The 14,652-nt window shown below is 44.7% G+C and overlaps 1 protein-coding gene across 1 annotated transcript in view; it reads left to right on the top strand.

The window, feature by feature from the left end:
* LOC126182212 (uncharacterized) overlaps positions 1-14,652 on the top strand; it is a gene marked incomplete at its 5' end in the record, with an annotated part of 97,967 nt that overhangs the window by 41,997 nt on the left and 41,318 nt on the right. The window contains one exon of the mRNA XM_049924831.1: positions 1,373-1,850. Within this exon, the coding sequence (XP_049780788.1) occupies positions 1,373-1,850 (478 nt within the window). The remainder of the gene's footprint in view (positions 1-1,372; positions 1,851-14,652) is intronic.

Here is a 14,652-nt window from a genome sequence, read left to right on the forward strand (position 1 = left end):
GTGTTTCCTTTAGCTTAACTTAGTAAAACTTAGATTAAGTATTGTGTAAGCTTAGGGACCGATATCCTCAGCAGTTTACTCCCATAAAACTTACCACAGATTTCCAATTTTATTTTCATTAAGGTACCATACTGTTCCATTTTAAAAGGTATAGTTGTTTCTGTATCTAATTATTGTGTTAATAATCTACAAACCCAGAGACAGAGAGAGAGAACAGAGAGAGTACATTTTAATATTTGTCTGGGACGATGAATAACATTGTTGTTGATATTTGATTTATTGGCATAAGGTCGTGGTCCATAGACAATTCTCTGCCCAATATTTCATCTTACACTGGTGTCGAGTCCATCGGAGGCTTTAACGACTCAGACAGCTGTAACAGGCTCAAAACAGGTGAGCAAGCACAACCGCTTATATGCAAAAAGAATGGCTCTGAGCACTATCGGACTTAAGATCTGAGGTCATCTGTCCCGTAGAACTTAGAACTACTTAAACCTAACTAACCTAAGGACATCGCACATATCCATGTCCGAGGCAGGATTCGAACCTGCGAGCGTAGCGGTCGCGCGGTTCCAGACTGAAGCTCCTAGAACCGCTCGGCCACAACGGCCGGCTGTTTATATGTATCCACTGAACAGTTTGTTCGTTACGTCATCAGAATGCTGCCTAAGATCGCGGTGTCGTTAGAGCCTCTCATGGAGCTTTCAGCAGTTGAAGACGAAACGCTAAGCAGAGAATTCGCATTGTACCACTGCCTCATGCAAATAAATCATAGCCGGCCGGTGTGGCCGAGAGGTTCTAGGCGCTTCAGTTTGGAACCGCGCGACCGCTACGGTCGCAGGTTCGAATCCTGCCTCGGGCATGGATGTGTTAGTTAGGTTTAAGTAGTTCTAAGTAGAGGGGACTGATGACCTCAGATGTTAAGTCCCATAGTGCTTAGAGCCATTTGAACTAGATAAATCGTATATCAAGAATACCGCAGACGCCGGCCGTGAATGCCTGCATTCCGACCGTGACACTGTACGAATAAAATTACTTTCCCAGACGTTAAATAAAATAGTCAAAATAGTCTCAATTCCCCTTTTCCGTCCTCGATTTTCGGGAAGTTTCCCTCGGTTATCAACTGAATGTGGGAACTGGAAGTCCTCTCCCAAGTATTACCAATTGGGATTCGCTTTGTCCTTTTCCTCTAGTGCTGGGACATTTGACCGAAGACAATCGCGACTCTTCAGTGACCGGGCTAACAGCCCGCTGTGCCCCGTGGCGTAAGGCTTAGAAAAGAACGCCGTTACGTGTACCGTCACTTTCCGAAAAAGGAGTGCAATGATAAACGGTGTGGAGGGTGAACACACGCTGGGCGCGCCCGTTGCAGGGCGGCGGGGAGCGGTGGGTGTGGTCGTGCCGGTCGCCGTACGCGCACCTGGTGGCGTCGCTGTCGTACTGCGGCGCGCTGCTGCTGCTGGTGGCCGTGCTGGCCGTCAAGTCGCGCGCCATCCGCGACAACTACCGCGAGGCCACGTTCATCGGGCTGAGCGCGGGCGCCGCCGTGCTCATCGCGGCCGCCTGGCTGCTGGCCGGCCTGCTGCTCGCCACGCCGCCCCAGCGCGACGCCTGCGTCGCCTTCGGCCTCGTCGCCACCGCCGCCGTCGTCTTCCTCGTCATGTTCATGCCCAAGGGCCGGCAGCTGGCCGCCATGGGCCGCGACGGCCTGTACGCCGAGGACCGCGACGACCGCCTCAGCTCGCTCAGCAGGGCCGCCTCGCCCTCCTTCTTCCACTTCACGCCCGCGCACCACCCACAGCCGCCGCAGCCGCCGCCGCACAAGGCGCCCGTGCCGCCCGGACTCACAGGTAACCGCGCTCGTGCCTCCGTGATACGGGCAGGCCGCTCTCGCCTGCCAAACGTAACTCTAAGGGGCAGTCAAATAAATACGAGACAGATCGAAAGAAAGTTTCTAAAGTAATCGCCGTAACTATTATTACACTACTGGCCATTAAATTTGCTACACCACGAAGATGACGTGCTACAGACGCGAAATTTAACCGACAGGAAGAAGATGCTGTCATGTGCAAATGATTAGCTTTTCAGAGCATTCACACAAGGTTGGGCCGGTGGCGACGTCTACAACGTGCTAGCACGAGGAAAGTTTCCAACCGATTTCTCGTGCACAAACAGCAGTTGACCGGCGTTGCATGGGAAAATGTTGTTGTGATGCCTCGTGTAAGGAGGAGAAATGCGTACCATCACGTTTCCGACTTTGATAAAGGTCGGATTGTAGCCTATCGCGATTGCGGTATATCGAATCGCGACATTGCTGCTCCCGTTGGTCGAGATCCAATGACTGTTAGCAGAATATGGAATCGGTGGGTTCAGGAGGGTAATACGGAATGCCGTGCTGGATCCCAACGGCCTCGTATCACTAGCAGTCGAGATGACAGGCATCTTATCCGCATGGCCGAACGGATCGTGCAGCCACGTCTCGATCCCTGAGTCAACAGATGGCGACGTTTGCGAGACAACAACCATCTGCACGAACAGTTCGACGACGGTTCCAGCAGCTCCGAGACCATGGCTGCGGTTACCCTTGACGCTGCATCACAGACAGGAGCGCCTGCGATGGTGTACTCAACGACGAACCTGGGTGCACGAATGGCAAAACGTCATTTTTTCGGATGAATTCAGGTTCTGTTTACAGCATCATGATGGTCGCATCCGTGTTTCGCGACATCGCGGTGAACGCACTTTCGAAGCGTGTATTCGTCATCGCCATACTGGCGTATCACCCTGCGTCATGGTATTGGGTGCCGCTGTTTACACGTCTCTGTCACCTCTTGTTCGCACTGACGACACTTTGAACAGTGGACGTTTCATTTCAAATGTGTTACGACCCGTGGCTCTACCCTTCATTCGATCCCTGCGAAACCTTACATCTCAGCAGGATAATGCACGACCGCATGTTGCAGGTCCTGTACGGGCCTTTCTGGATACAGAAAATGTTCGACTGCTGCCCTGGGCAGCACATTCTCCAGATCTCTCACCAACTGAAAACGTCTTGTCAATGGTGGCCGAGCAACTGGCTCGTCACAATACGCCACTCACTACTCTTGATGAACTGTGGTATCGTGTTGAAGCTGCATGCTCAGCTGTACCTGTACACGCCATACAAGCTCTGTTTGACTCAATGCCCAGGCGTATGGAGGCCCTTATTACGGCCCAAGGTTGTTGTTCTGGGTACTGATTTCTCAGGATCTATGCACCCAAATTGCGTGGAAATGTAATCACATGTCAGTTCCAGAATAATATATTTGCCCAATGAATACCCGTTTATCATCTGCATTTTTGCTTGGTGTAGCAATTTTAATGGCCAGTAGTGTACTTATCCCACTGTGAGACAAGGCGGTCAGTGCCTTCACGGAAAAATGTTTGCCGTTGCCTACGGAACTATAATTGTACCCACCGGTCACTTCTTCATACGAACAAATCGACGGCCGCAAATACCTTTCTTCGGCACTTCAGAAATAAAGAAGACGCATGGGGAACGTTCGACCAGCGTGTTGCCAAAATTGTTTCGATTACATTGCCGAAGTTTCACTGGGAAATCCTTACGCGTCCTCCGTACAGTACCGATCTCTCCCCATGCGATTTACATATTTTTGGTGCCTTGCAGAAACACGTTCTTGGCCGTCGATTGGCTTCGGCAAAGAGATGCACGCCTGGGTACAATCGTGGTTCCGTAGGCAACCGCAAATATTTTCCCGTTAAGGCACTGACCGTCTTATCTTACAGTGGGATAAATTTATTAACACTTTCAGTGCTTACTTTTGAAATAATAAAAAGTTTACTTACTTTATTCCATCTGTCTCGTTTTCGTTTCACTGTCTCTTATACAGGGTGTTTCAAAAATAATTTTGCAAACTGTGGGGACGGGTTCCTTGCACCGAACAAGAAAAAATCTCTGGTAAACATGGGCTCTAAAATGCATATCTTAAGAGCCATGGCACTTGCTCGTCTTGGTTACTTTGGGACACATCTCTTCTATTGAACAAGCGCATATAGCTCTTAAGGGATGAATGCAGAGCCCATATTCACTGGTATCTTTTTTTTCTTGTTTTGGTCCGTACTACCTCTTCCCAAAATACGGAAAGCAAGGAACTTTCAGATGGACAGACGCGTTTCACAGTATCGAAGACGAAAAAGTGCCCATAGCTCTTAAGGCATGCGCTTTTTAGAGCCCATGTTTATTGTACATTTTTCTCGTTTCAGTGCAAGGAACTTCTCACAACAGTTTGTGGAATTATATTTTAAACACCCCCTATTTGTGGAGAGCTCTCTATTTCATCGTACTTGCATCTGAACGAGCGCATAAGACTTCCTATCAAATATTTCGTTGCGCCAGCATCTGCCTGCAGCTTCTAAGATTCTCCTTCTCCCCGCTTACTACTTAATTGTGGTGCATGTACCCTTGAATGAATAATGCTTAAATGTGGAAAAGCTTTGTAAAAAGTAAAATTATTTGACTGCAGAATGGCCTCTGGATCTGTGAACACAGCTTAAATTATGATTATGACTGTTCATTAAATGACTATAAAATATGCAGTATACCTAGATTATTAGTTTCCTTTTGCAGACTCACACAAAATACGGCCGAATTTTCTGCGGACAAAAACTTCTTGTATTATTAGAGCCATTAGTAACGTTCCATGAATAACTTATTACAATGGCGTCACACGCTCATCTACCTGTATTTTTCGATAAAGCATAAAACCTGATTTTGAGAACATCTGCAGTTGAGGCTCATGTTGACTGAAGTAAATATCCGCTGCTGTTGTAATTAATGTATCTTTTTATTGGACGACTACTTCCGGAAGTTTACAGCCCCATCATCATGTGACACCAAGTAAATTGTTAATTGATAGAGGCGTGGCGATCGAGATACACAATCAAAAAACGTCTAAGATATGCCTGTACAACAAACAGACAAACAGCAGCGTCGGTACAGTACCTGCTTCACTTTGCAGGTCGGCGGAACATAACTTTTGATACGTGCTGTCTCTCTCTCTCTCTCTGTCTCTCTATCTCTATCTCTATCTCTATCTCTCTCTCTCTCTCTCTCTCTCTCTTTCTCGACTATTAATCAACGCAGATAACTCCAGACTAATCATTGATAATCTTCATCTTCCTCTACGGAGAAGATAAACTAAGAATGAAATTACAATGAAATGCAGACCTTTAGCTGCTTACAGGCGTTGATAAATATAAACGGGGATAGTAAGCAGCTAAAGGTCTTGATTTCATTGATCTTGAGCTGAAAGATTACCAATGGTATCTGTTCTTTAGGACATGTCCGAAAGGACAGATATCAGCTTCATAATATGTAAACTAAGAAGGTAGTCAGCGATGTGCGGTGTATCGTATCTGTGGATGACATTATCTCAGATTGTGGCTAATATTAAAAACTTTACGAATATGTTTCCCACCCCCGATGAAAGGCGGAAAGCATATGAGATGTTATAAGCTCCTTTATGAGTGGGATAAGACACAGATTTTCATGTGACGTTCCGTTAATGATATACTGGCTTTATTTTGAGAGACTGTGGTGACGAGGCTACTGTGTGAAGTTTAGTGAAGCATCATTAACTGAACTTCATTTAAAAGCACTTGTTAGCAGACAATTGCCACGTCGTGTCAAGACATGCCTCATAGCTTGTCGACAGCACATCGGTTAAGGCTCGGAAAACAGGGAGCGGTCTGCCAATAAGGCCAGAGCACGTTCTTGCTCGCTGCGGTTGTTACCTGGTGTCCGGTAACGACTTTGCGTTACCAGCTGTGCTCCAGAACCGCAACTCAACTGACACCTGGGTTATGCTCTGTACACGTGTTACGTCAAGGCGTCTGACTGGAGAACCAGATTCGAAGGCATTAAGTAACAAATAAAAGTAATTTTACTCAGACTATAAATTTGAATGTTTCTTCCCTAGTGAGTTGATAGATTATACTCAAGAGTACAATCTCCAAATGCCATACAGACGGCCACGATCAGTGGGATACAAAATTATTAGGTTCCCTCCATTCGTATACCACAGGGCGAGACGCTTCAAATCTGTGGAACCAATCACAGTTTGTACAACGTCTTCTTGTTCACGTACAGCCGTCATTTCACCACTCCGGACAGATCTCCAGTCCCATTGTCAAATCGATACATTTAGTGAAACTAACCTTCCGTAGGTACATTCCCAATATTGTATAGTCTAGTGAGCTTCCTCGACTGTATTAAACCAGGGAAGACACTTTTGCCTGAGATTTGACCCAAGCAGTGACTATCTGGCGGATTTCCTATTGCCACATTTCAACTAAGATAATTGATGACTCCTCACTCCGAACGTGGGGTGATTTTGAAAGTTGGAAGTACACTGCAGAAGGCCATATGTAAGTGGATAAGGACGAATTAAGGTCTAATTAACATTGCCCCATGAATGCGCTTTCGTGGCCGGAGGCCTTTCTACCATGTACAGAGGGCTGCACGCATACTTTTTGCCACAGGGCAGACGTTTGCTGGAGTACAATCACGTAGAACCCACGTGACCGAAGCCACCGAGGCACTTCTTTCAGCAGCAAGGCAGTGTGTCCCGCAGTAAATGGGGACGTATCCGTGAGAGGACGACAGTTCCTAAGGGGATAAAGAACAAGCTCCGATGAACAGTGTCGCCCTTTGGTATGCAGCAACTCGGGAATGTTCTACACAAAGTGATGCATGGTACGGATGAAGTGATATTTAGCACGGAAACAAACACCTCTGGACAAATAATAATTTAGAGCTTGTTTTAGGCAGTATCTCTATATGCCTATTGTTCGAAATCACCCTTTATTAAATCCTCACATACATTCGTCAGAGTGGCTTATTAAGCCATGTCGTTCATATCTGGTGCTCGTTGCTTCTTGCGAAACTGAAGTAACAGTTCACAATTGGTCGTAAAACATTTTCTAGGCCATCACCGGGAACCATAATCGTCTACGTATGAACGTAACACCTGTGCATGACTTGAATGTCCCATCGGTGTGAAATTTATTTTCACCATCAATTCAAGCTAGTCCTTGTTTTTATGTGATTATTATTATTTCTTTCTATTCTCAGACGTTATGTCCGGTCAAAAATGGACAGTGACGCGGACCTTGATCAAGCGTGACTTCCTTTTAACTGTACGGTATATGTTATATTGCATTTAGGAACTTTCGGGTCATTGAACATGTATCAATAATTACAGATTTTTGTAGTTGTATATATATGTTTGGATGTAGCTGTATTGCATTGATGTACTGGTGGATATTGTGAGGTATGACTCCTGTAGTTGATAGTATAATTGGTATAATGTCGACTTTATCCTGATGCCACGTGTCCTTGACTTCCTCAGCCAGTTGGATGTATTTTTCAATTTTTTCTCCTGTTTTCTTCTGTATATTTGTTGTGTTGGGTATGGATATTTCAATTAGTTGTGTTAATTTCTTCTTTTTATTGGTGAGTATGATGTCAGGTTTGTTATGTGGTGTTGTTTTATCTGTTATAATCGTTCTGTTCCAGTATAATTTGTATTCATCATTCTCCAGTACATTTTGTGGTGTGTACTTGTATGTGGGAACGTGTTGTTTTATTAGTTTATGTTTTATGGCAAGTTGTTGATGTATTATTTTTGCTACATTGTCATGTCTTCTGGGGTATTCTGTATTTGCTAGTATTGCACATCCGCTTGTGATGTGATCTACTTATTATTATTATTATTATTATTATTATTATTATTATTATCATTCTCAGGAGAACCTCCTCATTCCTCCTCATCAATCCACCTAATTTTCAACATTCTTCTGTAGCACCATATCTCAGATGCTTCCATTCTCTTCTTTTCCGGTTTTCTCACAGTCCATAGTTCACAACCATAAAGTGGTCTATTCCAGAAGTACATTCTCAGAAATTTGTTCCTTAAGTTAAGGCCTATGTTGGATAACAGCAGGCGTTTCTTGCGCAGGAATGCCCTTTATGTCAGTCTAGTCTGCTTTTTATGTCTTTACTCCGTCCATCAAGGGTTATTTTCCTGCCTAGGAAGCAGAAGTCCTTAACTTCGTCTTGTTCCTGATTCCCAATTTTGATGTTAAGTTTCTCGCTGTTTTCATTTTCGCAACTTCTCATCACTTTCGTCTTGCTTCCATTTACTCTAAGTCCATATACTGTTAGAGTGTTCATTCCGTTCAACAGATCCCGCAATTCTTCTTCACTTTCACTGAGAATAGCAGTGTCGTCAGCGAATAGTATCATTGATGTTTTTTCACCCGGAATTTTAATCACAGTCTTGAATCTTTCTTTTATTTCCGTCTCTGCTTCTTCGGCGTATAGATTGAAGAGTAGCGGCGAAAGAGACGAAAAAGTACGTTCCACTCTTACACCCTTTTCAATACAAACACTTCCTTCCTGGTCTTCAAGTCTTACTGTTTCCTCTCGGTTCTTGTACATACTATATAATCACCCCCTTTCACTATGGCTTACACCTATTTTTCTCAGAATTTCGAACATCTCGAACCATTTTAATTGTCGAATGTTTTTTCCAAGTCGACAAATCCTATGAACTTGCCTTGATTTTTTGTTACTTTGTTTCCATTATCGGCCAATGGCCTTGCCGCAGTGGTAACACCGGTTCCCATCAGATCAACGAAGTTAAACGCTGTCGGGCGTGTCCAGCACTTCGGTGGGTCCTCTTGGAGGTCTGTCGATTGCCGCTGGCGAGCGGGCTGCACTCAGACCTGCCAAGTAAGCTTCCAACAAACGTGGAAAGAAGCGGTAGACCGTCACACCATGTTGCTATCATTCGACATGATGGTTCTGCTGCTTCTGCTTCAGAGCCAATGGATTTCGAAGTCATCCCAAGGCGACCATCTTTCCCCAAGTTTGATGTTCCACCCATTGTGGGCTCAATCCCTGTGCTTATGTTTACAGGAAACACATCTGAAAGCCACTGATGCCTCTGTGCTACTGGGCTACACCCTCCATTGAAAGGACGACCCGACTGTTGAAAGAGCCAAGACTGGTTGCTGTGTTCGTCAATAAAACACATCACTCCTCTGCTTTCTCCTTGGTTACTGACCTACAAGCAGTAGCCATTGCAGTACATATGGGTGAAAACATCACTATCTGCCCCCTGTACTTACCTCTGCATACTTGACCTGACGCTCTCACAGGCGTTATTGAACAGCTCCCCCACCCGTTTCTTCTACTGGTCGATTTCAGTCCCCACATTGTATTAAGAGGCTCAGATTATACTTGCCCCACAGGTCGAGTCTTGGAGGACGTCTCGATGTCTCAGGAGCTGTACGCTGCTGAATCGACCTCTCTTTCTGCTCTCCAGCCCTTGCACATTCAGCACACTGGGAAGCAGCTGATGACCTTCATTCCAGAGACCACTTCCCACTGTGAATTCATTTGGATGGAAGATTCCTTGAACAGGAGCCACCGAAATGTATGATCACCAGGGCCAACTGGGCACTGTTCAGCTAGCTGTCTGTGTTTAAACACCATGACGGAATACACGAATGTGTAGACCATATCAGAGCAGTGTGATCCACCATGCCATTGACCTATCAACCCCAAAGTCCTTAGGTAATTTTAGGAGGACAGATGAGCGCTGTTCAAAAATCCACGACAGGCGTGTCGTTTTTCGACGGTTTAGGTACCGCCCAACAACGGAAAAACTCACGGCCTTTCAAATTGCGAGAGCAAAGGCCCGCCTCGTACTTAAAGAGAGCAACAAAAGGTCATGGCAAGGTTCCTGGACTCTGTCAACTGTTCCACTACTTCTTCAAAAGTATGGGAAACTATCTGGAGGATCCCCGATCAATATAATCATTTACCAATAGAAGCAGGCTGAAAGAAGGTTGTCTCCGAAGAACGATTGGAAACATTGCCCAGACGGTGACAGAGCATTTTGCAAAATTACTGTCATGCAAGCCAGGAACCAGAGTTTTCTTGCTACAATGTGTTTGTAGAGAGGGGAAAGTTGGACTTAAGATCCAACAATTCTGAGTCTTACAACTACCGTTTCTCAATGTGGGAACTGAAATCGTCGCTGTGGGAGATTCGTGATACTGCACCCAGGCACGACCAAATCCAGTACTGCATGTTTCGACCTTTGCCAGCAGTGCAAAGGAAATCCTCAATGAATGTTTTAATTTGATATGGCAGACAGGTCACTGCCCCGATTCGTGGAAAGAGGGAATTTTGCTACTTCTCCTCAAACTAGGATATGACCACACACATCCCAGTAGTTACCGGAATATCACCTTAACGAGCTGTGTAGGAAAGACCCTGGAATGAATGGTTAACGTCGACTAGTCTGGTTGTTAGAGACCAAACAATTCCTTAGCCACTCTCAATGTGGATTCGTGAGATTTCGGTCCGTTGTCGACAACGTGACCCTGCTAGAAGCGGCTATTCGGCAGTCTTTCCTATGTGAACATCATCACTGTATTGACATATTCTTTGACAGCAGTAAGGGGTATGACCTTACTTGGAGACACAGTATTCTCGCTCAACTGCAACAGTGGGGCTTTCGTGGCCACCTCCATATCTTCATATGGTCTTTCATGTCTCAACGGCTTTTTAGGACCCTAGTTGCCGATAAGCCGTCAGATCGTTTTGAGCAGGAGGATGATGTCCCTCAGAGCAGTGTTTTGCGTGCTCGTCTCTTTGCAATAGTCATAAACAGTATCACGTCTACAGCAACGAGTCCTGTACAGTCCTCCTCATTTATGGACGTTTTTTTGCTGTTTTCTGTTTTTCCTCAAGCAGTGCAACTGCAAGCCATCAGTTGCAATTCACAGTGCAGAGGTTATAGGAGTGTGCTGCAAAGACTGATTTTCAGTTTTCTCCAGAGAAATGTGTGTGTGTTCATTATAATCCTTCTCGCCGTATTTTAATTTGCCTGAATTCCATGTAATGGACACCATTCTACATCTTACACACTCAGTGTTTCTGGGCCTCATTTTTTACTCCAAATTGTCGTGGTTGTCACAACGGGGAGATCTGAAGGCCAAAAACCTAAAGGCAGTGATCATTATAAAGCGCCTCAGCCATAAGTCTTTGGGAGCGGACAGAGCGCTTCTGCTCCAGTTTCATAGGTCTTTCATGAGTTTGCGGCTAGATTAAGGGTGCAGGTGTATGGATCGGTGAAGCTTCCTTATTTGAAGTTTTTTGACGCTGTCCTCCGTGAGGGGATTGGACAGTCCGCAGGTGGTTATAGGAGCAACCCCCTACCCAGTCTCTGTGCTGAGGCTGGCAAACTGCCACTTACAATCCGACGGCAGCTCCTCATGGTGCGTCAGGCATGTGAAGTCCTCACAGCTCCGAATTCACCTGCATAGTATACTGCTGCTCGCCCACCTCTGGAAAGTCTTTTGTCCAATCATTCTTGCGCACCAGTGCCGTTTGGGATTCTCCTGCAGCGTGTGCTGGAGTCACTTGGTGTGGAGCAAGTACAACCCAAAATCCAGGGCTTTAACCATCTGCCACCCTGATTACTGCACAGGCCCAGAGTAATTTTAGATTTGGTGCAGTACAGGAGATATTGCACTTCTGTGTATGTTTTAAATACATTATTTTATGACATTTTATGTGAGCACCACTTCTCCACAGCCGTCTTTACAGATGGGTTGAAACAAGGGCACTCTGTTGGTTGCTCTGATGTTTTCCCTGATCCTCAAGGTCAGACTGCCTCGAGACTTTGCTGTCATTGACGTGGAATTATATGCGATCTTGCGGGAGCTGAAGCAAATGAGATGTGCTTCGAGCACTAAACTTCTTGTCTGTCCCAATTCTCTATGTGCCCTTCACTCTCTCCAACGCTTGCACCCAGCAGATAAAGTAGCCAGAATACCCAGGATGCTCTCCTCCGACTATGACGACTGGGGAATTCGGTGTCTTTCTGCTGGGTACGGGGGCACGTGGGTATCTCAGGGAATGAAGGGGCAGTGTCCTATCCATCTGCACGCAATCATTTCGCTGTTGATGTACAGAGTTATGCATCGATGGGAAGACGAGTGGCTGTAAGTGACCGATAGTAAACTGCATCTCATAAAGCCGACTATGCGACCGTGGTGTACTTCCTTTCAGCCACGAAGACAGGGTGAGGTCCTCCTCATTCGTTTTCATATAGGCCACAATCCTCTGATCCAGGGCTTCTTGCTCCGGCGAGGTGACCCACCAATGTGTGGTGCTTGCGACGCATAGATCTCTGTGCGCCACATTTTCTAGATTGTGTTTTAATTTCGGACGAGACGGCAGCGGCACATTTTAAGTGACGTTCAAATAAATGTGGTGTGGCTTTTAAGGTTTTCTGATGTGTCCAACATGTTTCTTCAAATTTTAGGCAGGTGTAATCGGATAGCTTAAACTGATAGTCATTGACAAGATAATTCACAGTTATGTTGACGTCAAAGTGGACTTTTAGTGAACCGTGACCGGAATTCCGTTTCCACCATAGTTTCTTATTCACAATAATCGATCACATAATTGTCATTTTAAACCATTAATGCCATGAATAGTTATTACATGTGAAAATATCATCCTCATATTTCCTTAGTGTTCTGTAAAAAATATCGCAAAAACATCAAATTAGAAATAACTCAGTTCTGGAGTCCAGATTCAGGCACTCTGATATATCATAACTCATTTCGTGAAAATTGGTCGGAAAGTCATCTAAATAGAAAGCACGTGGTTCTTCCTAAGATTGTTAACAAGAAAGATGATACTTTCAATCTTATTCTGTTCGAAATGGAGAGACAATGAAAACGGAAATTATGGCAGTTTTGAAGCAGCAAAATTCTAAACGTAGAATGCTTCACTTGGTTTCTTTAGTGCCAAAAGTTAGTGGCACAAAAAGTAGACTGCAGCATGATGAGTCTAGAGATCGTAACTGTGGCGGTTCGGAACTGGATAATAGGCAGAGCGATTAAGTCTAAGAGCGGGAACCAGTGTTAAAAACCAGAACGTAACTGAGTGAAGGAGTGTGGTACCGAGCGACTGTATGTGTGGAATGTGCTCTGCCGCTAATAACGGTTTGTTGGGCCTGATGGCTGAGAACTGCCTTTTAACGTCACTTTCTTCGAACATATTACCCTGGTTGCTAGCGTCAAAATGCGCAGACTGAAGATTTGGATATATAGAACTCATGAGACACTTAGGAAATCAGACATTACGACCCGCCAATAACTGAGTTTGTGCGAAAACCGACAGTAATACGGGCCTTACACAGTTAACCAGTTTTAACATCTGTCCAAAAATGAACAGAACTCGTCATATCTCCAAACAACTGCGAAGAAAGCTTGTGTATCTCGAGAATCTCGTAAACTTCGCTAATTGCAAGGTTCATGCAGCAGACTTTTTGTCATCAAAATGCGAAAAATCACAGAGTCGTTTATACCGTGGCCGTGTATACAATCTTCAGATGCATGCTCTTTGACATCAAAGAGCCATTATCGCAGGTAGGTTTGTTTCTTGATTCCTTTCAGGGAACATAGAAAAAAAGTCGAAGGTGAGAAAACGTTTTAACGCGATGTAATAGGAATAAGGAATCGACGAAGCTCCTGAGGACATATCATGAGACGTTTTAGACAGTCGCCTAGTGCCCATGAGGATAAGGTTCTAGATTTGGATCCCGGTACGACATATAGTTTAAATGTAACGCAGAGTTTCAACACAGCGAACATTCCGTTCCGAGGTGAAAGATCATTATGTAGCCAATAGGTTTAAATCGTCGCTTTACCAATCTGATTTCTATTTTTTATGATTTTTCACACTTACATTGGGCGAAGTCGCTACCATCCCTTAAATGAGACAACCTCTTAACAACAGATTCCAACAAGCTGAAAAATTCCAGTTAAATAAGTTCAGATTTAGCAATTCTTATTAAAGTGAGCCGTTCGTGTTATATACTATTCGTGTATTCCACAGTGCTGACTGAACGTCTGACGTATTGTAGATGAATTGACTTTTCTATGAGGAAATGTTATCTGATAAGTGTTGAATTAATATCCTGTTAGATCATGAAACGAATGGCGTCAGTTCATGAAGCAGAGAAATGCAACCTTCTCCACATTCAAGGCTTGGTATAAACCTAAGATGTTATGGCCTCTGACTACGAAATTACTAAATCCACTCTAGAGTCAGTGTTGCCACATAAATAGCTGATGTTAGCAATGAACAGCAGGTGTGATTTGTAAAGATTAATGAGGCATACTTTTAGGTAAAGCAAAAACTTGAGGGGCTGGACAAAAATATGTAAATACCACGAGAAATGCATCCTTGGACATAAATGCAGTTGATAGCCAAGCTTGCAGTTTGCGCTGTTGTACTTGACCACGATCGCCACTGTGTAGTTGTAACTGTGTTATTTCGAAGCTAGGTGGTTTAGGTTGTAGGAAGATTGTTGATGCTCGTTTGGTGGGAGCTTCCGCAAACAAAATAGTCGACGTGCTCGGTGTTTCAAGAGGCACCTATCGGAGATTTATACAGCATACAGGAAAGACGGAGAAACATCATCCGCTAAGACACAAAGCGGCCGTATGTTTTGTTAACTGATCGTGACAGAAGCTCAATTATGAGTATTGTGACGAATA

Source organism: Schistocerca cancellata, chromosome 1 (assembly GCF_023864275.1).
Source record: "Schistocerca cancellata isolate TAMUIC-IGC-003103 chromosome 1, iqSchCanc2.1, whole genome shotgun sequence".
Classification (NCBI taxonomy): Eukaryota; Metazoa; Arthropoda; class Insecta; order Orthoptera; family Acrididae; genus Schistocerca; species Schistocerca cancellata.